Source organism: Stegostoma tigrinum, chromosome X (genome assembly GCF_030684315.1).
Source record: "Stegostoma tigrinum isolate sSteTig4 chromosome X, sSteTig4.hap1, whole genome shotgun sequence".
Classification (NCBI taxonomy): domain Eukaryota; kingdom Metazoa; phylum Chordata; class Chondrichthyes; order Orectolobiformes; family Stegostomatidae; genus Stegostoma; species Stegostoma tigrinum.
The window spans coordinates 17,132,352-17,159,733 of NC_081404.1; the positions used below are offsets into that span (position 1 = coordinate 17,132,352).

Below are 27,382 nucleotides of genomic sequence, written 5' to 3' on the forward strand. Positions count from 1 at the left end.
GCCTGTTGCGTAAGCTTTCCTTAAATGCTAAGTGCTTTCACATTGTCTCGTCTTTATCTGCATTCAAAGTGGAAAACTTAGGGAAGGAAAGGCGCTAGGATTGTTCCAAACTACTGGAAACCAGGAGAACGTGGGGAGCAGAAACGGTCTTCATCTCCTTATTGTCCAGGTAAATCAAATCAAAATGATTAATCGCGAGCAAAAGAGAATTGTCAGAATCTGTGTTGAAACTATAGGCACAGATACCGATGAACTCTGCACGGTGGATATCTGCAGAAAGTTTTCACAATTCAGTCAGGGTGACTTGTTAACTAAATTAAGCAAAACATGAGTTTTTCTTTGTTTGTTTCAGGTTTTTATTTGCTTTCTGTAATGACAGTAACCAGGGCAACATATGCCTCAACAAGAAGGTGCTTTCTCAGCCAGTACCAATTCTCTGTTATGTGACATGCTCTTCACATATATCTCGCAGCTGAGGCCGATGGTGGGGTGTGGTCCCTGGATGGCTGTCAGGACTGGGAAACCGAACTGCTTCACAGTTTTCCCTTCCTTCAAGCTTGGGATCACCTGTAATGAGCGGCCTGCTTGCTGTCGAGGCTAAGAATCTGCTCATTCAGCCCAGACCTGTGCCACAGACCCCAGTGCTGTCTCTTTGCACCTGCACCTGGACGGCCAGCAACTTGGTGAAATACTCTCTTTGGCCTGCCCGAAACGTGTCGGTTTTCCAGAGCAAGGAGTTGACCCCAACAGAGTGCGGCAGACTGGCACATGCCAAGCTCCAGGACTGCATGTGCTGAGGGACACACTAAAGCTCGGGGCAGCTTTCTCCGAGGGGCAGTGGGGAAAGACCACCGTCTGAGATCTTTCTGCTGAAGGTAACCGGGGGTCGGTTCAGGTATCGGACCGTCCCAGGGCCTCAAATGCATATAAACACTGAAAGGAAAGTTTGGTTTGTTCGGATACATTCGAACTCCAATATTTGTTTGTTTTCTTAATTATGCTACTGTACAGAACTGAACTGCCATGTGACCATGTACATACATTAAGATAGTTTTTATGAATAAAGTATATTTTTGAAATTAACAAATGGTTGGGTGGATTGGCCATAATAAATTGCTCGTAGTGCCCAGGGGTGTGCAGGCTGAGGAGATTGGCTGTGGGAAATGCAGGGTTACAGGGACAGGGTAGGAGGGTGGGTCTGGGTGGATTGCCCTTCAGAGAGTCAGCCTAGACTCAATGGGCCGAATGGCCTGCTTCCACACTGTAGGGATTCTATGATTCTATCCAGTTAGGCTGACTTCCCAGCTCTTTCACCACCCTCCGCACACTTTCCCTTCCACCCTTCCCCCTCCCCCACCGCCCTCCCCGTCTCTCTCCAATTTTCTTTTGGACTCTACTTCCACTAGTCTTTCAGTTCCAGAGCGAAACAACTCGTTGCATAGGCAAAAGAAAGCATTTCTCCCTTTCTCTAACACTTCCAGTCCGTACGCAAGCATCACCCCGACCTTTCCAGAGCTGGTTATTTTAACACAGTGTCCTGCTCATACACCCACATGTCTGTCCTCAGCTCCAGTGAATCACAGCACAAACTGGAAGAACAATATCTCATGACAATAAAGTGTGGAGCTGGATGAACACAGCAGGCCCAGCAGCATCTCAGGAGCACAAATGCTGACGTTTCGGGCCTAGACCCTTCATCAGAGAGGGGGATGGGGAGAGGGCTCTGGAATAAATAAGGAGAGAGGGGGAGGCGGACCGAAGATGGAGAGAAAAGAAGATAGGTGGAGAGGAGAGTATAGGTGGGGAGGTGGGGAGGGGATAGGTCAGCCCAGGGAAGACGGACAGGTCAAGGAGGTGGGATGAGGTTAGTAGGTAGGAGATGGAGGTGCGGCTTGGGGTGGGAGGAAGGGATGGGTGAGAGGAAGAACGGGTTAGGGAAGCAGAGACAGGTTGGACTGGTTTTGGGATGCAGTGAGTGGAGGGGAAGAGCTGGGCTGGTTGTGTGGTGCAGTGGCGGGAGGGGACGAACTGGGCTGGTTTAGGGATGCAGTGGGGGAAGGGGAGATTTTGAAGCTGGTGAAGTCCACTTTGATACCATTGGGCTGCAGGGTTCCCAAGCGGAATATGAGTAGCTGTTCCTGCAACCTTCGGGTGGCATCATTGTGGCACTGCAGGAGGCCCATAATGGACATGTCATCTAAAGAATGGGAGGGGGAGTGGAAATGGTTTGCGACTGGGAGATGCAGTTGTTTATTGTGAACCGAGCAGAGGTGTTCTGCAAAGCGGTCCCCAAGCCTCGGCTTGGTTTCCCCAAAGTAGAGGAAGCCACACCGGGTACAATGGATGCAGTATACCACATTGGCAGATGTGCAGGTGAACCTCTGCTTAATATGGAATGTCATCTTGGGGCCTGGGATAGGGGTGAGGGAGGAGGTGTGGGGGCAGGTGTAGCATTTCCTGCGGTTGCAGGGGAAGGTGCCGGGTGTGGTGGGGTTGGACGGCAGTGTGGAGCGAACAAGGAAGTCTCGGAGAGTGTGGTCTCTCCGGAAAGCAGACAAGGGTGGGGATGGAAAAATGTCTTGGGTGGTGGGGTCAGATTGTAGATGGCGGAAGTGTCGGAGGATGATGCGTTGTATCCGGAGGTTGGTGGGGTGGTGTGTGAGAACGAGGGGGATCCTCTTTGGGCGGTTGAGGCGGGGGCGGGGTGTGAGGGATGTGTTGCGGGAAATGCGGGAGACGCGGTCAAGGGCGTTCTCGACCACAGTGGGGGGAAAGTTTCGGTCCTTGAAGAACCTCCCCCTCTCTCTCTATTTATTCCAGAATCCTCACCCCATCCCCATCTCTGATGAAGGGTCTAGGCCCAAAACATCAGCTTTTGTGCTCCTGAGATGCTGCTGGGCCTGCTGTGTTCATCCAGCCTCACATTTTATTATCTTGGATTCTCCAGCATCTGCAGTTCCCATTATCACAGAACAATATCTCATCTTCAGGCTCAGCACCTTACAACCCTCTGGGCTCAATATTGAGTTCAACACCTTCAGATTGTGAACCCATTCCTTCCGTTTCTTTTAGCATCACTTTGTTCCATTCTCTGTCACCATTTCTCCCCTCCCCACACCCCAATGGGACAGTCTGTCCTTCCCGCTCTGGCTGTCAGACACGCCATTGTCCTGCCATTCTCACATTCCCATCACTTCATATCAACCATCAGCATCTTTTCTCCCCCAGCACTCCAACGCTCCCCCGCCACAACTTTTGCATAAATGCTGTCCCCTTCACACTTCATGTCAGCTCTGATGAAGAGTGATCTCGATTCGAAACGTTGACTTGCTGTCTCTCCCTGGATGCACTGACCCACTGTGATCTCAGTATTTGTTGTTTTCTGTTTCTCCTCCTCTTTTGCCAATTACCTTCAATCTGTGCCCAATATAATTCCTAATATGCCAGTGTAATTCACATGCCAGTAAAATGCCAAAAGTTCATGACATTATGGACTGAATGGAATTCCGGACAGGGATGCTGATTTGAGGACCATTTGCTTTCAGATCAAGCTATATGTTTGGGAATTTGTGTAATCTCTGTAGGCCAGGCAGCATCAGAGGAGCAAGAAAACTGAAGTTTCAGAAATGAAGAAGGGTCCCGACCCGAAACGTCAGCTTTCCTGCTCCTCTGATGCTGCCCAACCTGTTGTGTTCCTCCAGCATCAGCAGTTCTTACTGTCTCCATGTAATCTCTCTTTTCGCTTGAAGTTGACAGTTCAATCCCAATGGTATGAATGTGGACGTCACGAGCTTCAAAATCTCCCCTCCCCTACCGCATCCCAAAAGCAGCCCAGCCTGTCCCCGCCTCCCTAACCTGTTCTTCCTCTCACCTATCCCTTCCTCCCACCCCAAGCCCCACCCCCACTTCCTACCTACTAACCTCATCCCGCCCCCTTGACCTGTCCGTCCTCCCCAGACTGACCTATCCCCTCCCTAACTCCCCACCTACATTCACCTTTACTGGCTCCATCCCCGCCTCTTTGACTGGTCTGTCTCCTCTCCATCTATCTTCTCCTCTATCCATCTTCTATCCACCTCCCCCCTCTCTCCCTATTTATTTTAGAACTCCCTTCCCCTCCCCCACTTCTGAAGAAGGTTCTCAACCCGAAACGTCAGCTTTCCTGCTCCTCTGATGCTGCTTGGCCTGCTGTGTTCATCCAGCTCTACACCAAATTATCCCAGAATGAGAGGTCACAGTTTTAGGATGAGGGGTAGCAGAATTAAAACAGCGATGAGGAGAAATTACTTCTGTCAAAGGGTTGTGAACCTGTGGAATTCACTCCCCCTGGACTGTGGTGGACACTGGGACATTGAGTGAGGGGGGAGATAGGCATATTTTTAATTAGTAACGGGTTGCAGGGTTACGGAGAGCGGGCAGGAAGGTGGAATTGAGGCTGAGGTGAGGTCGTGTTAAAGGGCGGAGCAGGCTCGAGGGGCTGAATGGCCTACTCCTGCTCCCAGTTCTTTGTTCTTATATTAAATCAGCCATCCATTTTACAGTTCTCCATGCTTCTACATTCATTGATTCCAATTGAGAGGAATGTGTAATGGCTGATGGATTGACATCATCCAGTCCAAATTACCCCGTGGTATTGAAATCCTCTTCAAAAAAAACCATGAGACTATGGTTTACATGCCCTACGCGATGGAGGTTAGACCAAAGTAGAAGGCCAAAATTATTTGAAATCACTTTCCCTCTTTCTATTGGAATGTGACTTTAACCCATGTGCGGCTGGCATTATAAAACCACGGTACAATCGGAAGAAAAGCCTGTGGTTCTCCCAGATTAATCTCTTCAGTTTCTTTCACAGGATGGGGCTGGGCCCAGCATTTATTGCCTCGTCCCTAGTTGCCCCCCTTGAGAAGGTGGGGGTGAGCTGCCTTCTTGAACCGCTGCAGTCCATGTACTCTATGTAGACCCACTAAGATTCCTTAGGGAGGGAATTCCAGGATTTTGACCCAAAGACACTGAAGGAACGGCGATATAGAATAGAACATAATAGAAATTTATTGTCATGTGTGCTTTTACATGAAAAATACAGTGAAAAGGGTATAAGTCGCCCCAGCATGGGGCCTACATCAACGGCAGAAGTCATACATAATGATAAAGTAAAATGAAATCAAGACCAGGTTCATCACAGTTTGGTTAATGGCTCCCGGACTCAGGAAAAGCCAATTAAGGAGCAATGGCCTTGCCTGTGGGGCTGGGCCGGGGCAGACAGTCACGGACCTGCTCCTTGCTTGTGAATCTATGTTCAGCCTGTCCTGGCATTGCCACGAGAGACCTCCCCCTTCACCCGCCGCTCTCCAGGCTGTAAAGAAACAAAATAGAAGAAAAGAAAAAGAGCAAAAGAAGAAAAAAACAGAGAAAGAAAGCCAATGGGAGTGAATAAGCTCTGGGTTCAGCCGAATACTCTGTCACTATCTTGAAAGATTTATGCATTAATAGATTTCCAAGTCAGGACGGTGAGTGGAGGGGAACTTGCAGGGGAGGCGTGTATCGGCTGCCCTTGTCCTTCTAGACGGAAGTGGCCGTGGGTTTGGAAGGTGCTGCCTGAGCATCTTTGGTGAATTTCTGCAGTGCATCTTGTAGATGGTACAGACTGTTGCTACTGAGCGTCGGTGGGGGAGGGAGTGGATGCTTGTGGATGCAGAGCCAATCAGGCGGCTGCTTTATCCTGGATGGTGTCAAATTTCTTGAGTGTTGTTAGGGCTGCCCCTGTCCAGGCAAGTGGGGAGTATTCCATCCCACTCCTGACAGTTTTGCCTTGTAGGTAGTGAACAGACTTTGGGGAGTCAGGAGGGGAGTTACTTGAAGCCAAATTCCAAGCCTGTGATCTGCTCTTGCATTTATATGGCTAGTCTTGTTCAGTTTCTGGTCAATAGTAACCCCCAGGATGTTGACCAGATGTTATCGCATTTGCTGCTTGTGGGTCCTGGTGCCCAAATTAGTTCTGATGTTAGCCAACACACCTGTGACTACACACCAGAAATAGTGAATGCTTGGTGGGAGAAGGTTTTTATAAAGTGTAAACACCAGTATGAACTAGTTGGGCCGAACGGCCTGCTTCTTTGATATAAACATACTTCACTCCAGGATCTGTAGTCATGAGCAACCTGAATTCTTTGTAAAGAATGCTTTTTAATTTAAAAATTTCCAGACCAGCCTTATCACACACGTCTAGAGCAGGTGGGCCTTGAACCCAGGCCTCTGTGGTTGAGGGGTAGGGGCACTGCCTTAGATCAGCTATCCAGACACGTGATAACACCCCTCAAGGGCAATTGGAACTTTAACCTAAGTCTTTTGTCCCAGAGATAGGGTTGCTACCAGACCGACCTTCAAATACATCTGTACAACACAAGCTCCCCATTCTTGTGTGCCTCCATTCCAGGAGAAGCAAAGGCGTGGTTTTGCGGGGACACTCCCGTTCGATGGGAGTAGTTCATGTGTAAGCTTTCTCCTGAGGTGCCAAATGTAAACTGGACCTGGGGAAAGAAAATCTGTGTGAAATGTTGTCCTTCTCCCTATAAAAAAACCTATTGCATCTCGTTTACCCACAGCCAGCGGGCCTGTAGCCCTTCCCTCCATTGCAACCCCCCCCCCACTATCCTTCGCCTTTTGGCATCTCTAAAGAAGGCATTGTAACCTTTTTGGCATTGAAGGCAGTATTGCGGATCACACCTTTCAATGAAGCAATAGACCTGGCTGGGAAACGTTGTCATTATGGACCTCTCACCATCAACTTCTCCTGCCTTTGGCCACTCATTATGGCATTTATAACGGGTACACTATGCCACACCATCCAGCCGGTCGATGCCCATCATCACTTGCGCATTTGACAACCGAAGCCAAGTCATAGAATCGTGGAATTTCCACAGTGCAGAAAGAGGCCGTTCGGCCCATCGAGTCTGCAGAGGCACTCCGAAGAGCATCCTACCCTATCCCCGTAACCCTGCGTGGGGATTTTACAGTGGGTAACCCACTTCACCTGGACACTACGGGGGGAGTTTTTTTTAGCATGGCCAATCCACCTAACCTGCACACCTTTGGGCTCGATGTTGGGCAAATATTACAATGCATTTCCAATCAAAACAACAGGTACAACTTCTCCTGGCAAGACAATGTCATTTTTTTTTTAATTTCAAAAACACGCTTTGTTTGTAAAAGCTATCTTTGTATACATACGTTGTCACAAATGCACTTTGGTTCTGTATAGTAGCGTATCGAGGAAATGAACAAACATTGCAGTTTGACTCTATTCAAACAAACCGAGGACATATCCTGCACATACAAGACGATATTTTACATGTGTTTAAGGCACGAGGAGGGCCCAAAAACTGAACAGACCCCCAATTAACTTCAGCAGGAAGAGCTCAGACAGTGGTCTTTCCCCACTGCGCCTTAGCAAAATAGTAATTCTAGCAAACATTGCTGAAAGCTTCAGGGCAAGTTAATACTTGGCTAATTTCACCTATTACTGACATTCAACCATCTCACATTTGGGTCTGAGATAACAAGGTGTGCAGCTGGATGAACACAGCAGGCCAAGCAGCATCAGGGGAGCAGGAAGGCTGATGTTTCAGGCCTAGACCCTTCTTCAGAAAATGTTTGGGTCTTCCTGGTTTAAACATTAATTTGTACAGAGTGCCCTCAAAACTCGCCAGTGCATCACCTTCAGTAACGCGGTGACGTTGAACAATGGGCAGTGTGCAGAGTTCCCTCCACAGTGAGTTGTTGACATTTGACATTTCAATCGAATGTTCGCATCTGTTCCTTCGTTGAAGGCCATCAGAAATGGACGGGTAAATTCTTGAGCTGAAGGTTTGATTTTATTTTTGTTCTCCCCGTCCACTCGTCCCCTGGCTCCAGGCCACTGTTGAAAACCTTGCTGGGAAAAATTTGTTTGCCCATGTGTCACACTTTGTCAGTTTCTGTTTGACTGGTTTGTCAGAAAGATAGCCCTCGCCCCCACAAAAAGGACAGAGACGAAGTCAATGTCACTCACTGGCCTATGCTGATCCAAGCTGAATTGCTTCAATTGTTGGTTAAACTGACAGCTTCAGGGATATTTCCCTTTCATTTCCTGCTGTTGTCTGTATGTGAAATAGCAAGAGGTAATGTCTGAAGGTCAAAAATGATCCAGGCTGATTAATTATAATAGAAATGGATCAACACGATCTCTAAAATGAGACCATTCCCATTCTTTAGTGATTACAGATTTAGATTTTAATCTATTGATGCTTTGTGTTTATTTTCTTCACCACACAAGAATGCTTTCTTGTGCTCTGTGTTAATTGGGGCCTGGTTGCCAAGCGTTACATAGTTTATTGCATGTGCTCGGGTTTAAACAAGATTAACAAGATAAATCTAATCCTCCGCGAATGCCATTTTCACTGAGCAAGTGCTTGCGTAATAAGATTTACTGAGCTGTGAGAGTGGTCTGGAAGCGAGGTCAGGTTAAATGCTGAGAGCACAAGAGAAAGTCTGGCCAGCAGGATCAAAGCCGGAGGATGTTTTTTCTCCCAATCACAGCCAGATGTTCAAGCACAAGAAATCCAACCATTGTGCACTCACTGCCAGGCTCGGCTGCCCATCACCTTTTGCAAAGCCTCCTTGCTGCTCGAATATGCCAAGAATGCCCAGTGCAGTTTCGCTGCTGGCTGTGTAAGACCATAAGATATAGTAGAAGAAGTAGGCCATTCAGTCCATTGGGCCTGGTCTGCTATTCACTGAGATCGCACAGTGATCTGATCATCCTTAACGCCCTCTCCTGCTCTTTCCCCGATAACCTTTGATTCCCATACAGTCTGTATTTTTTTTTATTCATTCATGGGATGTGGGCATTGTTGGCCGGGCAGCATTTATTGTCCGTCCCTAATTGCTCAAGGGGCAGTTAAAGGTCAACCACATTGCTGTGGGACTGGAGTCACACATAGGCCAGATTCCCTTCCCTAAAGGACATTAGTGAATCAGATGGGTTTTCCCCTGACAATCGGTGATAGTTTCATGGTCATGGTTAGACTCTTAATTCCAGATTATCGTTGGATTCAAATTCCACCAACTGCTATGGTGGGATTCAAACCCAGGTCTCCAGAACATTACCTGCATGTCAGGGTTAATAGTTCACCGATAATACCACTAGGCCATCGCTTACCCCTTTGACAAAGTGGTTAGAAATTCCAAATGCCTAGACCTTTTCCATTTGTGAATGCTGCCGGTGGAATAGTTTGGGCACAGTTTGGGAGCTGAATGGAAACTCCCAACAATTCCATGCAGGTGCCCAGCTCCTTTACTGGAGAACAGCAGGAGGGTAATGCCTATGGAAATATTGTCCTCGCTCATTCTGCAGCAACTGCGACTCTAAGCTAAACTGGGAACTGCAACACAGCGTCTGAGCGCTAACATGTGGAGCATTTTATGCTCCCTTTCACATCAGCTTTCTCCGGCTTAGCTTAAATTGAGTGGCTTGGATGGGGTCAGCTAAGCAACAGCAAACAGAAGTTTATGAGCGCACGCAGACTAAGGAGCTGTGTGACAACTGGGGGCCAGGCAGCTGATGGTCCCAGTGGAATCAACCAGGACGGAAAGGAGAAGTGCTTTTCTGCTATGAGCCATCGACCAAATGGCCCGGCTCATGCAAATAACGTGGAACAGCAGAAATAGAAAGCATTGTGGACAGTGACGGTCTGGAGACGACGTCTGGGAAATATTCTGATTGGTTCTCGTTCTAGTCACATAACCCACATCACTATGAGAAAGTCCTAATGCTCACAACACTGCCATCTATACTGCCCTGCACCCAGTCAAGCTCAGTCCTTTTCCAACCAATACCTGCTTCCCTTCATTCTGGTTGCCTTACCGATAGCAAGTATGTTATTAAACTGGAAAGGGTGCAGAAGAGATTTACCAGGATGTTGCTTGGGATAAAGGGTTTGAGGTATAAAAATAGCCTGGGACTTCTTTCACTGGAGTGTAGGAGGCTGAGGGGTGACCTTATAGAGGTTTGTGAAATCATGAGGAGCAGAGATAAGGTCTTTTCCCCAGGCTAGGGGAGTTCAGAACTAGAGGTGAGAGGAGAAAGATTTAAAAAGGGACCTGAGGGACAACTTTTACACACAGGGGGTGGCTCATGTGTGGAATGAACTGCCAGAGGAAGTGGTAGATAAAGGCATGATTACAGCATTTAAAAGAAATTTGGACAGGTACATGAATAGGAAAGGTTAGTAGGATATGGGCCAAAAGCAAGTAAGTGGGACTAGTTTGGTTTGGGAACATGGTTGGCATGGACTGGTTGGACCCAAGGGTCTGTTTCTGTGCTGTATGACCTTAGTCATTTAACCACAGTCCCGATACATGCATTTCCACCATTCCATGCACTTGACTGAATGACAAATCCTCGTTTGCCTTAAACCTCCTTGTCCTGGGATCGCAATAGATTCTAGGCACCTTGTGATTCTGGATTTATCTGAAGGTTTCCATGAAGTTAATCCTAATGCAACTTCTCGATTATCAATTTAGACATCAGCACCTAAATCTTGTTGAAGTAACACATTGTTTCAAGAAAGGAATTGTTTCTAAGCTGCTCTGAAATGCTTTATAAAACAGGTTAGACAAGTTTCAGTTCCAAAGGAGAGTCCCTTTCTCTCTTTCCACAGAGATTGCCAGAGCGTCTCCAGCATTCTCTGCAACTATTATAAAACAAGCGAAAGCTCTCTGCAGCTTACAGAGCAATTGAGTAACTTTGAAGCTTCATGCTGACTTGTCAGGGTCCTGCTCATTTTGATTGGGGCTAAGCCTATTGTTTCAGGTCATTCAGGCTGATCGGGACTAGGCCAATGACTTCAGTTGTTGACATGTTGAGCCCCTAAATTGGAGGAAGGGCCCAGAGTAAAAGCAAGCCAAAGTGCCACATGTGAGAACCATTCAAACATGAGCAGCAGCACATGGACAGATTAAAGAAAAACAACTCGTGAGAATTGGAATTGTACCCATCTTAAAGCTGCCATAAAGTCAGTCAGAAGGCAACTGTGGGAGAAATGGTGAAATGGTGATGTGTGTATGGAATGAGCTGCCAGAGGAAGTGGTGGAGGCTGGTACAGTTACAGCATTTAAAAGGCATCTGGATGGGGACATGGATAGGAAGGGCTTCAAGTGAAGTAGGAGTGGATTAATTTGGGATATTTGTTCAGTATGGAAAGAAGGGGCTGTTTCATATGACTTTACAAATGGTGGTGGTTTAACTTGAGGGTCACCTCAGGCAAGCGGGGGGTGGGGGGGTGGCAGCGGCTGAAGCAATTGAGAAGGAGAGCCCTTCACAGTAACCCCAGCTGGTCATAAGAATCAAACCCATGTTGTTGGTGCCTCTCTGTGTTACAGACCAGTCATCCAGCCAACTGAGCTAACCAACCACCCAGCAGTTAATGGACCACATAAGGGGACTAAAGCATTTCTCAGGGCAGCATGCGATGGACTTTCAGAACATTGGTGGAGGTTTGAAGCAATCCTTACTCCTGTAGACTGTGCTCAGTTGCCACTAATGGAGTGAGCATTTCACACTGTGGTTATTAACGTTGAAGGAGAATTTCCTTGAAAAGATTAAGAGTTCCTAAAGCAGATTGAGCTGCTGACTGAGACAGCATTTCCCCGAGCGTACTGAAAGATGTGCAAACTCTACTCCATCGTTTGCATCTAGAGGCCATCGCTGGAAGGAAATTAGTGTTGCACAATGTTCTAAAAAGACAATAAGTCAGAAAATGAAAGACTCTCTTGTTTAATGTCAATTGCAGGAATTCTGCTTGGCAGGATTTTTCAGATGGTAACGACATTGACAGACTAAAGAGAGTCAGACATAACTTCTAGATAAGAAGGTCAGGGCTTATTAATCTGGTAGAACTTTTACAGAGATCACCAAGTTGATGAATAAAAGTAACCCAGTCAGCATTGTGTATTTTTACTGCAAACATAAAGTACTGGAGATCTCAGCGGGTCAGGCAGCACCTGTGGGGAGAGAACAAGGTAACATTTCAAGACTAGACTCGAAACATTAGCTTGCTTTCTCTCCATGGATTCTGCCTGACCCCCTGTGATGTCCAGCAATTTCTTGCTTTCAGCGCACATTCCAGCATCTGCAGGGATTTGCTCCTACCTTGTACATTTTTACTGTCGAATGCTTTCGATAAGGTATGTACCTCACAGTAGATTGCCATATCATAGAGAGTGCTGTGGGAGTGTTTGGCAGGTCTTGTGTTGGAATTGGGGGTCACATCCTCATTGGATTGTTACTGTTCAGGATTTGTATTAGTAGCATGGACATTGGTGACAAACACCTTACAATCTGCACTGGTTTCAGAAGCCTTCCTGAAAAGGAAAGATCACAACCTGAGCTAGATACGATGGGGAAATGAGCCCACATCAGGTGGATCACATAACATTGATAAATAAAGCATGGTGCTCATTGGTAGGGCTAGTGCCAAGCATATATGTATGTTGTGCTGGACTTGAATGAAATAGTGCATTGATCTCTGAAGGCTCATGATCAGTGATAAGAACCTTGGCAACCCTGAACAATGCCTTGGTTGAGCCCCATTTAAAATACAGTGTCCAGTTTTGGCCCCTTACATAGTGGAAGCTATGCAGGCCCTAGTAAGGGCTAAGCTAAGAGCACTTAGCTATTATAATAGGTTGAGGGTCTGGGGCTTAGGACTTTGGACAAACTTGGTTACATGTTTAAAATGATACAGGGGTGCGTGAACAAATGATTGAAATTGCATACATTTTGATATGAAGTTGATAAGTTGAAGAGAAACCACATAAGCCATAGAACCAGGTTCAATGATGGGAGGATTTTCTTTGCTCTGAAACTCAAAAAACATTGCATTCGGTTGTCAGCTAACCCAGGTGGGTGATTTTTTATTTGATGCACACTTGTAGTACCAATTTAAGACTGAGCTCAGGCTTCTTCTGGAGCTGGCTGAGGTCGTTACTTTGTTGCTCAGTGAACTGCGTGGTCGTTACAATTTCCTGGAACTTGCCTTGCTTCAGGAAAGGAATTTCCCGGGATTTTCTTTTCTCCTGAAATTGGCTGAGGGCTTTTTTTAAAGTCACTCTTCATAGGTGCGGCAGAGAAACGGCGCATCTCCCAGGGTTTGCAATGATACGCGTAGATTTTACCCATTCCTTGTCCCATATTCAATAGGAGGAAATACGCCATGATAGTATGACTGGGTGATCAAGGGGGGTGCTGCATGGTCTCCATAGGAACATGAATTAGGAGCAGGAGTAGGCCATTCAGCCCCTTGAGCCTGTCTGCCATTTAATAAAATCATGGCTGACCTGTCTGTGACCTCAACACCGTTAACATTAACTCCCTCATTGATCAAAACTCTATCTAACAGTGCCATGAAAATATTCAATGACTCAGCTCCCATCGCTGTCTGGGGAAAAGAATTCCACAGATTAATGACCCTCTCAGAGAAAAATCCTCCTCAACCCTGTCCATCTTGCCCGTGTTACACTGAGCTAGTGGCTGGTGTGACCCAGTACCTCATTGGCAGAAAATTGGCAGTAAAAAGTCTCCTGCCTATTCACAAGCACTACACCCTTCACTTAGAGATAACAAGGTGTAGAGCTGGATGAACACAGCAGGCCAAGCAGCATCAGAGGAGCAGGAAGGCTGACGTTTCAGGCCCAGAACCTTCTTCGGAAATGGGGGAGGGGAAAGGTGTTCTGAAATAAATAGGGAGAGAGGGGGAAGCGGATAGAAGATGGACAGAGGAGAAGATAGGTGGAGAGGAGACAGACAAGTGAAAGGGGCGAGGATGGAGCCAGTAGAGGTGAGTGTAGGTGGGGAGGTAGGGAGGGGATAGGTCAGTCCAGGGAGGACAGACAGGTCAAGGGGGCGGGATGAGGTTAGTAGGTAGGGAATGGAGGTGGGGCTTGAGGTGGGAGGAGGGTCTAGGTGTGAGGAAGGACAGGTTAGGGAGGCGGGGGCGGGCTGAGCTGGTTTTGGGTTGCAGAGGTGGGACGGGAGATTTTGAAATTTGTGAAGTCCATACTGATACCATTGGGCTGCAGGGTTCCCAAGCAGCATATGAGTTGCTGTTCCTGCAACCTTCGGGTGGCATCATTGTGGCACTGCAGGAGGCCCATGATGGACATGTCGTCTGAGGAATGGGAGGGGGAGTGGAAATGGTTTGTGACTGGGAGGTGCAGTTGTTTATTGCGAACCAAGCGGAGGTGTTCTGCAAAGCGGTCCCCAAGCCTCCGCTTGGTTTCCCCAATGTAGAGGAGGCCACACAACAGGAACAGCAGATACAGTATACCACATTGGCAGATGTGCAGGTGAACATCTGCTTGATGTGGAAAGCCTTCTTAAGGCCTGGGATGGGGGTGAAGGGGGAGGTGTGGGGGCAGGTGTAGCACTTCCTGTGGTTGCAGGGAGAAGTGCCAGGGGTGGTGGGGTTAGAGGGGCGTGTAGAGCAGACAAGGGAGTCACGGAGAGAGTGGTCCCTCCGTAAGGCAGATAAGGGTGGGGAGGGAAAAATGTCTTGGGTGGTGGGATCGGATTGTAGATGGCGGAAGTGTCGGAGGGTGATGCGTTGGATCCGGAGGTTGGTGGGGTGGTGTGTGAGGATGAGGGGGATTCTCTCTTGGCGGTTATTGCGGGGACGGGGTGTGAGGGATGAGTTGCGGGAAATGCGGGAGACACGGTTGAGGGCGTTCTTGACCACTGCCGGTGGGGGGATGTTGTGGTCCTTAAACCCTTGACTTAATTCTTTCTGGAATCCAGGTGCAATCTTCAGTATATTACATGTGACCAAATCTGATCATGCGCTGCGGTATGTTCCAGGGTCACATGAAATGCACCAAAGGAAAGCCTAGGAATTTATCAGGCCCCGATAACCGACAGGCAAACTTAGCCTCTCCCTGTAAATGCTGGAACATTGCAAGTCAGCTGAGAATCTTGCGTAGAAAGAGATTAGTAAAACATGAGCTCCTTACAATCTAGAGAGTGATCCTCCCATGGAGGCAAGCTCTGTGCAGTAAAAGGCTGAAAAATAGTGAGAGCTGCTCACAGGACTGGAGTCTGAGTGACAAAGCTGGATGTTAACCATTATTCCAATGAGATAGTGAGCTTCCTCTGTTTCAAAATCCAAGAACAAAAGCTTGAAATACAAGACAACAAAGTGTGGAGCTGGATGAACACAGCAGGCCAAGCAGCATCTTAGGAGCACAAAAGCTGACGTTTCGGGCCTAGACCCTTCATCAGAAAGGATGAAGGGTCTAGGCCCGAAACGTCAGCTTTTGTGCTCCTAAGATGCTGCTTGGCCTGCTGTGTTCATCCAGCTCCACATTTTGTTATCTTGGATTCTCCAGCATCTGCAGTTCCCATTATCTCTTGAAATACTGGACACATGTTTTAAACTAATTTTAAATCACTTTTGGCGGACGACTATCAGATAACCGTTCCACGTTTTCACTGTTGTTCAGGCCTCTGGTGTTGTCTTGATACATTCTATTTTGCACACACGTACGAACAGATTCAAGAACAGCTTCTTCAGTGCTATTATAAAACTTTTGAATGGACCTCTTTGATGTTAATGTTGATCTTTCTCTCTGCACTTTCTCAGCAGCTATAACACTGTATCCTGCGTTCTGTTCTGTTACCCTGATGCATCTGTCTGCCTGTAAAGCAAGTAAAACAACACTTTTCACTGTACCTGAGTACAATACTAAATTGAATCAAATTCAATCAAAATTGTGATCTTTGTTGTTTTCTATTGTTTCTCCAAGAAACTTGAGTATGAAGTTTGTAAGGTAGGACTTCATCTCTAGGTGACAGTTAGATGGATGGGCACCAGGGTGGCTTTATACAGAACCTCTTCTATTTTTTTGTCTGGTTAACTTTTGCCGTTACTTTCACTCTATGCTGGATCTCCTCGCCTCAATATGGGAAGCTGCATTTAAACAAGACAAGAATGTCCTGTCTCCCATTTCCTGTCACTTCTGCCTTATTCACACTGGATCTTAATCACAGCTCAATGAAACAGCTGTACAGTCTTAAATTGGTCACTGAAACAGAAAGGAAGTACCTTGTGTTTTTTTAATAAAAACTGTTTATGAGACGTTGGCATCACTGGCTAGGCCAGCATTTATTGCCCATCCCTATTTGCCAAGGGGGCATTTTAAGAATCAACCACATCACTGTGGGTCTGGAGTCACACATAAGCATTTCCTTCCCTGAAGCACATGAATAAACCAGATGTGTTTTTATAGCAACTGACAGCTCCTCAATGTGCATTTCATCGTCTGCTGTAGCGTATTTGAATCCAAGTCCCCCAGGTTATTAGAATCATCATAGAACCCCCTGCAATGTGGAAATAGGCCATTTGGCCCATCAAATCCACACCAACCCTCGGAAGGGCATCCCACCCAGACCCACACAATCCCTGTGTTTCCCATGCCTGCACCTAGCCTGCACATCCCTGGGCACTGTGGGCAATTTCCCACGGCCAATCCACCCTAACCTGCACATCATTGGACTGTGGTAGGAAACTCCACACAGACACGGGGAGAATACACAAACTCCACACAGACACGAGGAGAATACACAAACTCCACACAGACACGGGGAGAATACACAAACTCCACACAGACACCGGGAGAATACACAAACTCCACACAGACACGGGGAGAATACACAAACTCCACACAGACACGAGGAGAATACACAAACTCCACACAGACACGGGGAGAATACACAAACTCCACACAGACACCGGGAGAATACACAAACTCCACACATACACGGGGAGAATACACAAACTCCACACATACACGGGGAGAATACACAAACTCCACACAGACACGGGAAGAATACACAAACTCCACACAGACACGGGGAGAATACACAAACTCCACACAGACACCGGGAGAATACACAAACTCCACACAGACACGGGGAGAATACACAAACTCCACACAGACACGAGGAGAATACACAAACTCCACACGGACACGGGGAGAATACACAAACTCCACACAGACACCGGGAGAATACACAAACTCCACACATACACGGGGAGAATACACAAACTCCACACATACACGGGGAGAATACACAAACTCCACACAGACACGGGAAGAATACACAAACTCCACACAGACACGGGGAGAATACACAAACTCCACACAGACACCGGGAGAATACACAAACTCCACACAGACACGAGGAGAATACACAAACTCCACACGGACACGGGGAGAATACACAAACTCCACACGGACACGGGGAGAATACACAAACTCCACACGGACACGGGGAGAATACACAAACTCCACACATACACGGGGAGAATACACAAACTCCACACAGACAAAAGGAGAATACACAAACTCCACACAGACACAAGGAGAATACACAAACTCCACACAGACACGGGGAGAATACACAAACTCCACACAGACACGGGGAGAATACACAAACTCCACACGGACACGAGGAGAATACACAAACTCCACACGGACACGGGGAGAATACACAAACTCCACACAGACACGAGGAGAATACACAAACTCCACACAGACACGGGGAGAATACACAAACTCCACACAGACATGGGGTTGAATACATAAACACCACACAGACAGTTGCCCGAGAGTGGGATCAAACCCTGGTCGCTGGCTTTACGCGGCAGCAGTGCTAGCCATTGTGTCACTTTCGGCGATCTGGAGCACCAGGCCAGTAACGTTACCAACCACTGCCTTCCCAAGTAAAACAGGGAATAGCAGGCAGTGCATCTTGACCATCTACGCTGGACTCTGCTTTGACAATGTTTCTGCTTGCCAGCCCCCTTTGAAGTATATTGAAGTGATTTTGTAAACTGTCATCACAATAGATGCAAATGACTTTGCTTGCCTTCCCACACTGGACACAGCCTTGCCCTTCTTGTGGCAGAGCAGGGATCAGACTAGGGACCTTGAGATAACAAGGTGTAGCACTGGAGGAACACAGCAGGCCAAGCAGCATCAGAGGAGCAGGAAAGCTGACGTTTCGGGTCTGGATAATTTTCTGAAGAAGGATCCAGGCCTGAAATCAGAGATAATGGGAACTGCAGATGCTGGAGAATCCGAGATAATAAAATGTGAAGCTGGATGAACACAACAGGCCAAGCAGCATCTCAGGAGCACAAAAGCTGACGTTTCGGGCCTAGACCCTTCATCCTCTCTGATGAAAGGTCTAGGCCCAAAAACGCCAGCTTTCCTGCCCCTCTGATGCTGCCTGGCCTGCTGTGTTCCTCCAGCTCAACACCGTGTTATCTCGGATTCTCCAGCATTGGCAGGTCCTGCTTTCTCAAACTGGGGACCTTGCTGTTCTGGTTGACTCATTGGTAACATTGAGGACTGTATTTGCCAATTAAGTCATTTGGGGCAGATTATATGGAGCCCACATTCCATGGAAAAAGAGAAGGATGATAGAATCATGTAGTACAGAAGAGGCCACTCTGCCCATCCAGTCTGCACCAACAAAAACAACTCTCAATCTACACTAGTCCCACCTCCTGCACTAGGCCTTGGATATTCAAGTGAATATTGACACTTCACATGCTCATTCAAGTGCTTTTGAAAGGTTCTGTGGTTTCCCACCTCAACTACCCTCCCCAGGCAGCACATTTCAGACCCCACCAGCCTCTGGGTGAAAAGAATGACCCTCAAATCCCCTCCTTCCATTCGCCTCAGAATGGCAACCCCTTGCCAACCAGTGTTGTGAACTGGCGAGCGAAGCCTCACTCATTATTATTGGTTCTTTTCCCCTCAGCTCCTCCAAACAGACTCCATGTGGGTGTACCTCCTCACTGCTGCTGCTCTGCTTGCCGTTTGGTGGCTAATCAGAGACCGTCAGCAAATCGGAGATGTGAAAGACAAGTTTGTATTTATCACCGGGTGCGACACGGGCTTTGGCAACCTCCTGGCGAAGCAACTGGAGCGGCAAGGATTCCGGGTCCTTGCTGGCTGCCTGACCCAAAAAGGAGTGGACGGCCTACAGAGGAACAGCTCATCCAGACTGAAAGCTATCCTCCTGGATGTGACTGACTGCAGCAGCATAAGGAAGGCAGCGGATTGGGTCCAGGCAGAGGTGGGAGAGAAAGGTAGCCGTGAGCGTAATGCGCTGACCTCGTTCATTTCTTGTTCCTTTAACACAGGGGTGGCGAATGACAAAGCCAGTTCAGTTCTTGCGTTGCTATCACCATTAATAGACCATGATGCTGCAGGTGCGGCAGGTCATGTGGCACAGACCAAACAGACATGATCTATGTGGGCTTCAGTAAGGCGTTTGACTTATGGTAGAGGAAGGTTAGATCACACGGAATACAGGGAGAACTAGCCATTTGGATACAGAACTGACTCAAAGGTAAAAGACAGAGGGCAGTGGTGGAGGGTTGCCTTTCAGACTGGAGGCCTGTGACCACCGGTGTGCCACAAGGATCGGTGCTGGGTCCACTGCTTTTCGTCATTTATATAAATGATTTGGATGTGAGCATAAGAGGTACGGTTAGTAAGTTTGCAGGTTACACTGAAATTGGAGGTTACTGGGCAGTGAAGAAGGTTACCCCAGAGTACAACGGGATCTTTATCAGATGGGCCAATGGGCCGAGGAGTGGCAGATGGAGTTTAATTTAGATAAATGTGAGGTGCTGCTTTTTGGAAAGGCAAATCAGGGCAGTACTTACACACTTAATGGTAAGGGCCAGGGGAGTGTCACCGAACAAAGAGAGCTGGGGTGAAGGTACATAATTCCTTCAAAGTGGAGTCAGAGGGAGACAGGATAGTGAAGGTGGTGTTTAGTATGCTTGGCATTATTGGTCAGTGCATTGAGTACAGGAGTTGGGAGGGCATATTGCAGCTGTACAGGTCATTGGTGAGGCCACTTTTGGAGTATTGTGTACAATTCTGGTCTCCCTGCTGTAGGAAGGATGTTGTGAAACTTGAAAGGGTTCAGAAAAAAATTACAAGGATGTTGCTGAGGTTGGAGGTTGTAAGCTCTAGGGAGAGGCTGAATAGGCTGGAGCTATTTTCCCTGTAATGTCGGAGGCTGAGGGGTGACCTTATAGAGGTTTATAAAATCATGAAGGGCATGGATAGGGTGAATAGAGAAGGCCTTTTCCCTGCTGTGAGGGAGTCCAAAACTAGAGGGGCATAGGTTTAAGGTGACAGAGGAAAGATTTAAAACAGACCTAAGGAGCAACTTCTCACACAGAGGGTGGTGCGTGTATGGAATGAGCTGCCAGAGGAAGTGGTGGGGGCTGGTGCAATTACAACATTTAAAAGGCATCTGGATGGGGACATGAATAGGAAGAGTTTAGAGGGATATGGGCCAAATGCTGGCAAATGGGGCTGGATTTATTTAGGATATCTGGTCAGCATGGACAAGTTGGACTGAAGGGTCTGTTTCCATGCTACACAGCTCTATGACTCTATAAGCACATTTGCAAAATTTGAAATTACTGGAGAAACTCAATAGGCCTGGCAGCGAGAGAGAAATAGTGTCAACATTTCAAGTCTAAAACAATCCTTCCTCAGCATTTCAGTTCTGAATAAGTTATATTGAATTTCAAAGGTTAACTCTCATTTTTCTCTCTTCTGCCAGACCTACTGAGTTTCTCCAGCGGTTTCTGTTTTGTAATTCAGAACGCTAATGCCCTCACTGTTTTGCTTCCATTACACTTGCAAATCCGGCAATTTCCTCACACTGTTGACCTGTTTCCCTGACAGGACTCTGGGGCTTGGTCAACAATGCAGGGAGAGCCATTCCCATTGGCCCAACAGAATGGATGAAGATGGACGATTATTTGAAAGTGCTGAATGTGAATTTGATTGGATTGATGGAGGTGACGCTGACCTTTCTCCCATTGGTTAAGAAGGCCAGGGGCCGGGTCGTGAATGTGGCTAGTATTCTGGGGAGGATATCGCTTATAGGTGGTGGCTACTGCCTCTCCAAATGTGGGGTGGAGTCTTTTTCTGACAGCCTGAGGTGAGCTTTTCCATTCCTGTTCATTGCTGTTTGCACAGTCAGAGCAGAAAGGTTTTGCATACCTGTCATTTGTAAGTCACCCCAAGCAAGCAGAAATGGTCCTTGCATTTCAGCCCAAAAGCACTCTGACCTGTCTCATTCTGAGTAGTCCTTGTCGACAAGTGAGAAATTTGTCTCAACAGCTGGCTTTCGGGTTTATTTAGGCTGTGGCGCAGCAGTAATGTCATTGGGCTAGGAATTCAGAACCCCGGGCTAATGTTCTCAGGACTGGGTTCAAATCCCACTGGGGTGGTTGGTGGCATCTTGATTCAGTAGCAATCTGGAATTGAGAAAAATGCTAGGCTAAAGGTGTCCGTTGTTGTAAACAAAAAACCATCTGGTTCACTAATGTAGTATCAGAGATAATGGGAACTGCAGATGCTGGAGATTCCAAGATAATAAAATGTGAGGCTGGATGAACACAGCAGGCCAAGCAGCATCTCAGGAGCACAAAAGCTGACGTTTCGGGCCTAGACCCTTCATCAGAGATGATCTCTGATGAAGGGTCTAGGCCCGAAACGTCAGCTTTTGTGCTCCTGAGATGCTGCTTGGCCTGCTGTGTTCATCCAGCCTCACATTTTATTATCTTGGTTCACTAATGTCATGTTTTGGGAAGGAAACTGCCATCCTTACCTGGTCTGGGCCGACATGTGACTCCAGACTCACAGCAATGTGGTTGACTCTTAACTGCCCCCTGGGAAATTAGGGATGGACAGTAAACACTAGTGACACCATGAATGAATAAAAATGTTTAAAATATTTTACCCATTATTGCTGATCATTGCAAGGCCGTTGTCACTAGATTCCCTCCATTTGGATGGTGTCTGTCAAGGTCCAGTTGGTAGCTCTCTCACAGCTATGTTGGAACGTAGCATTCTTAAGTTCCTCTTGGGTGAATCGAACACAATGTCTGGCCGACACTGCAGCACCGAGCGAAGTGCCAGGGTAAAAATTTTGGGTGAGGACTGCACCTCTTGGGTGCTCCCTGGTGTTTATCACTCCCCTGCCCATGGCCACGCCTTCAGCTGGTGGGGACTCTCAGCTCCAGAATGCCCTCCCATAAAAACCTTCCCCCTCTGAGTCGCCCCTGGAAACAGACCTGTCTGCCACCTGACCCGATCTCCCAGAACGCGAAGCATCTTGGAACTTTTGCACTGCATTTAAAGGCGCTATGTAGATGCAAGCAGCTGTTCAAAAGTGTGTATGTTTAGTTAAAAGGATATGGTCAGTTTCAGAACCTCCCCGTGGGAGAGAGCAAAAAAACATTTCCTCATCCCTGTCTTAAATGGGCAGCCCCTCATTTTTAAACGATGACCCCCAGTTCTAGATTCTCCCACAGGAGGAACCATCCTTTTCCACATCCACCCGGTCAAGTCCCCTCAGGGTTTTATGTGTTTCAATTCAGTCCCCTCTGACTCGTCTAAACTCCAGAGGATACAGGCCCAGCCTTTTCTCATAATCTGCTTGTACCGGGTATCAGTCTAGTAAATCTTCTCTGAACTGCTTCAAACACTTTAATGCCCCTCTGTACATACAGTGTCCACTACTGTACACTATTCCAGATGTGGTCCTGTATAACTGAAGCGTAACCTCCCTACTCTTGCATTCAATTCCCTCACAATACTATATTCTATGAGCTTTCCTGATCACCTACATTTCCATTGTCTTGTTTTTTTTTGTTGCCTTAGACGGGACATGCGTCACTTTGGTGTCCACATCTGCATCATTGAGCCTGGCTTCTTCAAGACAGCCGTGACAAACCTGGAAGGCATCGAAAATGACTTGCAGCGTCTGTGGGACAGACTGTCTCCTGAAGTCCGCGAGAGTTACGGGCAGAATTACTTGGCAAAGTGTAAGTGACTTCCATAGTTCAGCCTGACCGTACCAACTGTGCTCTGACCCTGAGTGTCAGGATCCTCTTCAGGAGTTGAGTGAAGTTCAGCAGCTGGCATGAGAGAGGAGATCCTCCTGTTGGAGATAGGCCACCTCCCGGGGGTGAGCACAAAATGACACTGAGTTACAAAGGGGCTTGGTATTCTTTTCATGTTCTAGGTTAGTATCGTAGGATTGAACATCCTATCCTTTACTTTTCTCTTATGCACAATCTTGGATGCCCACGCTTGAGGAGTGAGGCCAGCTGTTGCCCCTGGGGTTAAGGTGAGCCAATGTGGGGACTGAATGTGAGTCAAGTCTTGGGGATGGGGGCAGTCCATCCAGCCTTCCTTGTCAACTGTGGCACCTTGGCGGCTGGATGGACTGCCCCCATCCCCAAGTTTGTGTGGCTGAGAGCATCTGTCTCGGGTTGGTGGTTCTTATTGCTGTAGCCCATGAAGGGATGAACAGAATTTTGGTCTCCTCATGCCATCACTGTTTGTTTTCCACAGATTTGAGTTCATTTAGAGTGAGGGGAGCTCATTGTCGCAGCCTACCTCAGAACAAATGTCTCTCATCGGCACCGGGATAGGGGGAGGGGTTTCACAAAGAAACAAGGGGATGGTTATTTTATGATCATTGAGTATCTTCGGGTAGGTGTGAGGTAGAGTCTATCCAAGCCCGTTTCCTTTCCTTTGCAGATGTGAAGTCCCAGCGGTTTTCCATTAATGCGCTATGCGATGGCGACCTGTCCAAAGTCACCAATTGCATGGAGCATGCTCTAACTGCCAACCACCCTCGCACACGCTATGCCGCTGGATGGGATGCCAAGCTCTTCTGGATCCCCCTCTCCTACATGCCAACGGTTCTCAGCGACTTCCTGCTCAGTCTCCTAGTGCCAAAGCCTTCGCAGAGTGTCCGATAAACAGATGCGCAGGCCGGTCGTTGGAGCAAATGGTGCACCACTACCCTAGGGGCTGGTTGGCAGGGACCACTACTTTGCTGGGATGACCATCAAAAGCAGAATGACCCCACCTACTACCCAATCCCCCTCTCTCGATCCCTGGTGGCCATGGGCAGCCAGAACATTTGCCTGTTTCAGATGCAACCCTCAATCAAATAAAACCCTAAGACATAGGGACAGATGGAAAGCAATCGGCCCATTCATTGAGGTCAGGGCTGAAAATGGATAGATCTGATTCTTTTGAAATCCTTCTGTGGAAAGGGACTGGCGTATTTCTGACCCTCCCTAGCTGTCCTCGAGCTCACTGACTTGCTCAGCCATTTCAGAAGGAAGTTGAAAGCCAGCTATATTTCTGTGGGCCTGGAGTCAGACATTGGCCCCATTGGATAAGGTCATGAACGACCCACGCAGGTTTTAGACAGTTAATGGTCATGTGAGTAATGATAAATAGCTTTGAATTATTTTTGCTTGGGATTTGAATTGAAATACCTCCAGCCACTGTGGTGGCATTTGAGGGCATGACCCAGAGCATTAGCCGAAGTGTCTGGATTACTAATCCAGTGTCACAGAGCTGTACAGCACAGAAACAGACCCTTCGGTCCAACGCGTCCATGCCGACCAGATATTCTAAATTAATCTAGTCCCATTTGCCAGCATTTGGCCCATATCCCTCCAAACCCTTCCTATTCATGTCCCCATCCAGATGCCTTTTAAATGTTGTAACTGTACCAGCCTCCACCACTTCCTCTGGCAGCTCATTCCATACACACACCAACTGCTGTGTGAAAAAGTTACCCCTCAGGCCCCTTTTAAATCTTTCCCCTCTCACCTTAAACCTATGTCCCTCTAGTTCTGGACTCCCCTACCCTGGGGAAAATACCTTGTCTATTCACCCTATCCATGCCCCTCATGATTTTATAAACCTCTATAAGGTCACCCCTCAGCCTCTGACATTCCAGGGAAAACAGCCCCAGCCTATTCAGCCCCTCCCCATAGCTCAAACCCTCCAACGCCAGCAACATCCTTGTGAATCTTTTCTGAACCCTTTCAAGTTTCACAACATCCTTCCTAGAGCAGGGAGAAAAATAACAGAACATTGTATTCCAAAAGTGGCCCTCACCACTGTCCTGTACAGCTGCAATATGCCCTCCCAACTCCTGTACCCAACGCACTGACCAATAAAGGCAGGGGTACCAAATGCCTTCTTCACCGCCCTGTCTACCTGTGAGTCCACTTTCAAGGAACTATAAACCTGCACCCCAAGGTCTCTTTGTTCAGCAACACTCCCCAAGACATTTCCATTAAATGTATAAGTCCTGCCCTGATTTGCCTTTCCAAAAAGCAGCACCTCACATTTATCTAAATTAAACTCCATCTGCCACTCCTCGGCCCATTGGCCCATCTGATCAAGATCCCGTTGTACTCTGAGGTAACCTTCTTCACTGCCTGTAACCTGCAAACTCACCAACTGTACCTCCTATGTTCACATCCAAATCATTTATATAAATGACGAAAAGCAGTGGACCCAGCACCGATCCTTGTGGGACACCGGTGGTCACAGGCCTCCAGTCGTTGAGTGAAGAAACTGGGCTGAGCAGGAAATGGTGAAGCAAACTTCAAAGAATCACATAATTGTTTCGGTGCAGATGCAAGCAAATCCCCTCGTGCCAATCTCCTGCCTTTTCCCCGTATCCCTGCGCCCCATTTCTGTCCCAATAACCATCCAATGCCTCTCTTGAATGCCCCAATGGAACCTGCCTCCCCCACATTTCCAGGCAGTGCATTCCACACCCTAACTACTCGCTGGGTGAGAATGTTTCTCCTCACATCCCCCTCGCTTCATCACTTTCAATCCACTCCCCTCTCGTTCTAGTTCCTTTTACATGTGGGAACAGCTTCTCCCTGTTTACTCTGTCCAGCCCCCGCTCATGATGTTGAAAACCTCGAACAGATCTCCCTCTCAGCCTTCTTCTCTCCAAGGAGAACATTCCCAACTTCTTCAATCCATCCTCCTCGCTGACGTTTCTCATTCCGGGAACCATTCTTGTAAATCCCTTCTGCGCTCTCTCCAATGCGCTCACATCTTGCCCATAATGTGGGGCCCACAGCTGTACACAGCCCTCCAGCTGAGCTCTAACAAGTGTCTTGTACAAGTTCAGCATCACCTCCCTGCTCCTGTACTCTGTGTCCCAATTAATGAAGCTGCGGGCACTGTGTGCTTTATTCACTGCTCTCTCCACCTCTCCTGGCCCCTTCAATGATCTGTGCACAGATACACCCAGCTTCCTCTGCTCCTGCACCCCCTTTAGAATCGTACCCCCGTTTTATATTGTATAATTTTGAGTTCATATCACAAACTTGTTTGGAAATAACTGCTAGCTTCCTCGACAGTGCTCTGGGATGAGCCTTTGTTTTGAGGAAGTGCCCAGGATTAAATCTCTAGGCTGTGGGGAATTGGTTGATAGCACAGGCAGGATAATGAACATCATCAAGCTGGCTTGGGAGGGAGAAAGATAAACTGCCAGGGGAGGCCACACATCCAGTCAGCCTGAGCTCACATCTCAGGATTGCTCAGAAATCCCTACCATCGAATAGGCCGTCAATGCCAACTGTCTAACCTCAGGCAGGAGTCATTCTGAAACTGGCAAAGTGCTGGAGGGTGCCCAGCTCCACACCTGTGGGTTATATCTTCCAGGTTGTCATGAATTATTTCAACTAACATTATTTGAATCAAGGTGGAAATACATAGATGGTGCAATAAATTTTCTAACACTTGTTTAATTTCACATCTTGTTATTTTTTCAACAGAATTACACATTTCTACAGTACAGAAATAGACCTAACAGCTCCATGCCTACATTAGTGTTACACACACACACACTCACACTCACACACACATTCACGCACACACACACACTCACTGACACACACACACACTCACTCACTCACACATTCACAGACACACACACACTCACACACACACACACTCTCACACACAGACAGACTCTCACACTCACTCACACACACACACACACATTCACACACTCACATTCACACTCACACCCACTCACACACACACACACACACACACACACACACTCACTCACACGTTCACACACACACACGCACAGACTCACACACACACACACACTCACTGACACACACACACTCACATACACACACACACTCACACATACAGTCACACTCACACCCACACACACTCACTCACACACACACACACACACACACACACACATTCACGCACACACACACTCACATTCATGCACACTCACACATTCACACACACACAGTCACACTCACACCCACACACACACAACACAACACACACACACTCACATGCACACACACTCACACGCACACACTTACACACACACACACACTCATGCGCACACACATACACTCACACAACACAC

At 47.6% G+C, this 27,382-nt stretch overlaps 1 protein-coding gene across 1 annotated transcript; it reads left to right on the forward strand.

Moving 5' to 3' along the window:
- rdh5 (retinol dehydrogenase 5 (11-cis/9-cis)) lies at positions 1 to 26,723 on the forward strand. Its single transcript, XM_048523531.2, has 5 exons — positions 1 to 169; positions 18,860 to 19,190; positions 20,815 to 21,073; positions 22,801 to 22,964; positions 23,686 to 26,723. The coding sequence occupies exons 2-5, from the start codon at positions 18,878 to 18,880 to the stop codon at positions 23,907 to 23,909; spliced, it is 960 nt and encodes a 319-aa protein (XP_048379488.1). The 5' UTR covers positions 1 to 169; positions 18,860 to 18,877; the 3' UTR covers positions 23,910 to 26,723.
- The last annotated feature ends 659 nt before the right edge of the window (positions 26,724 to 27,382 follow it).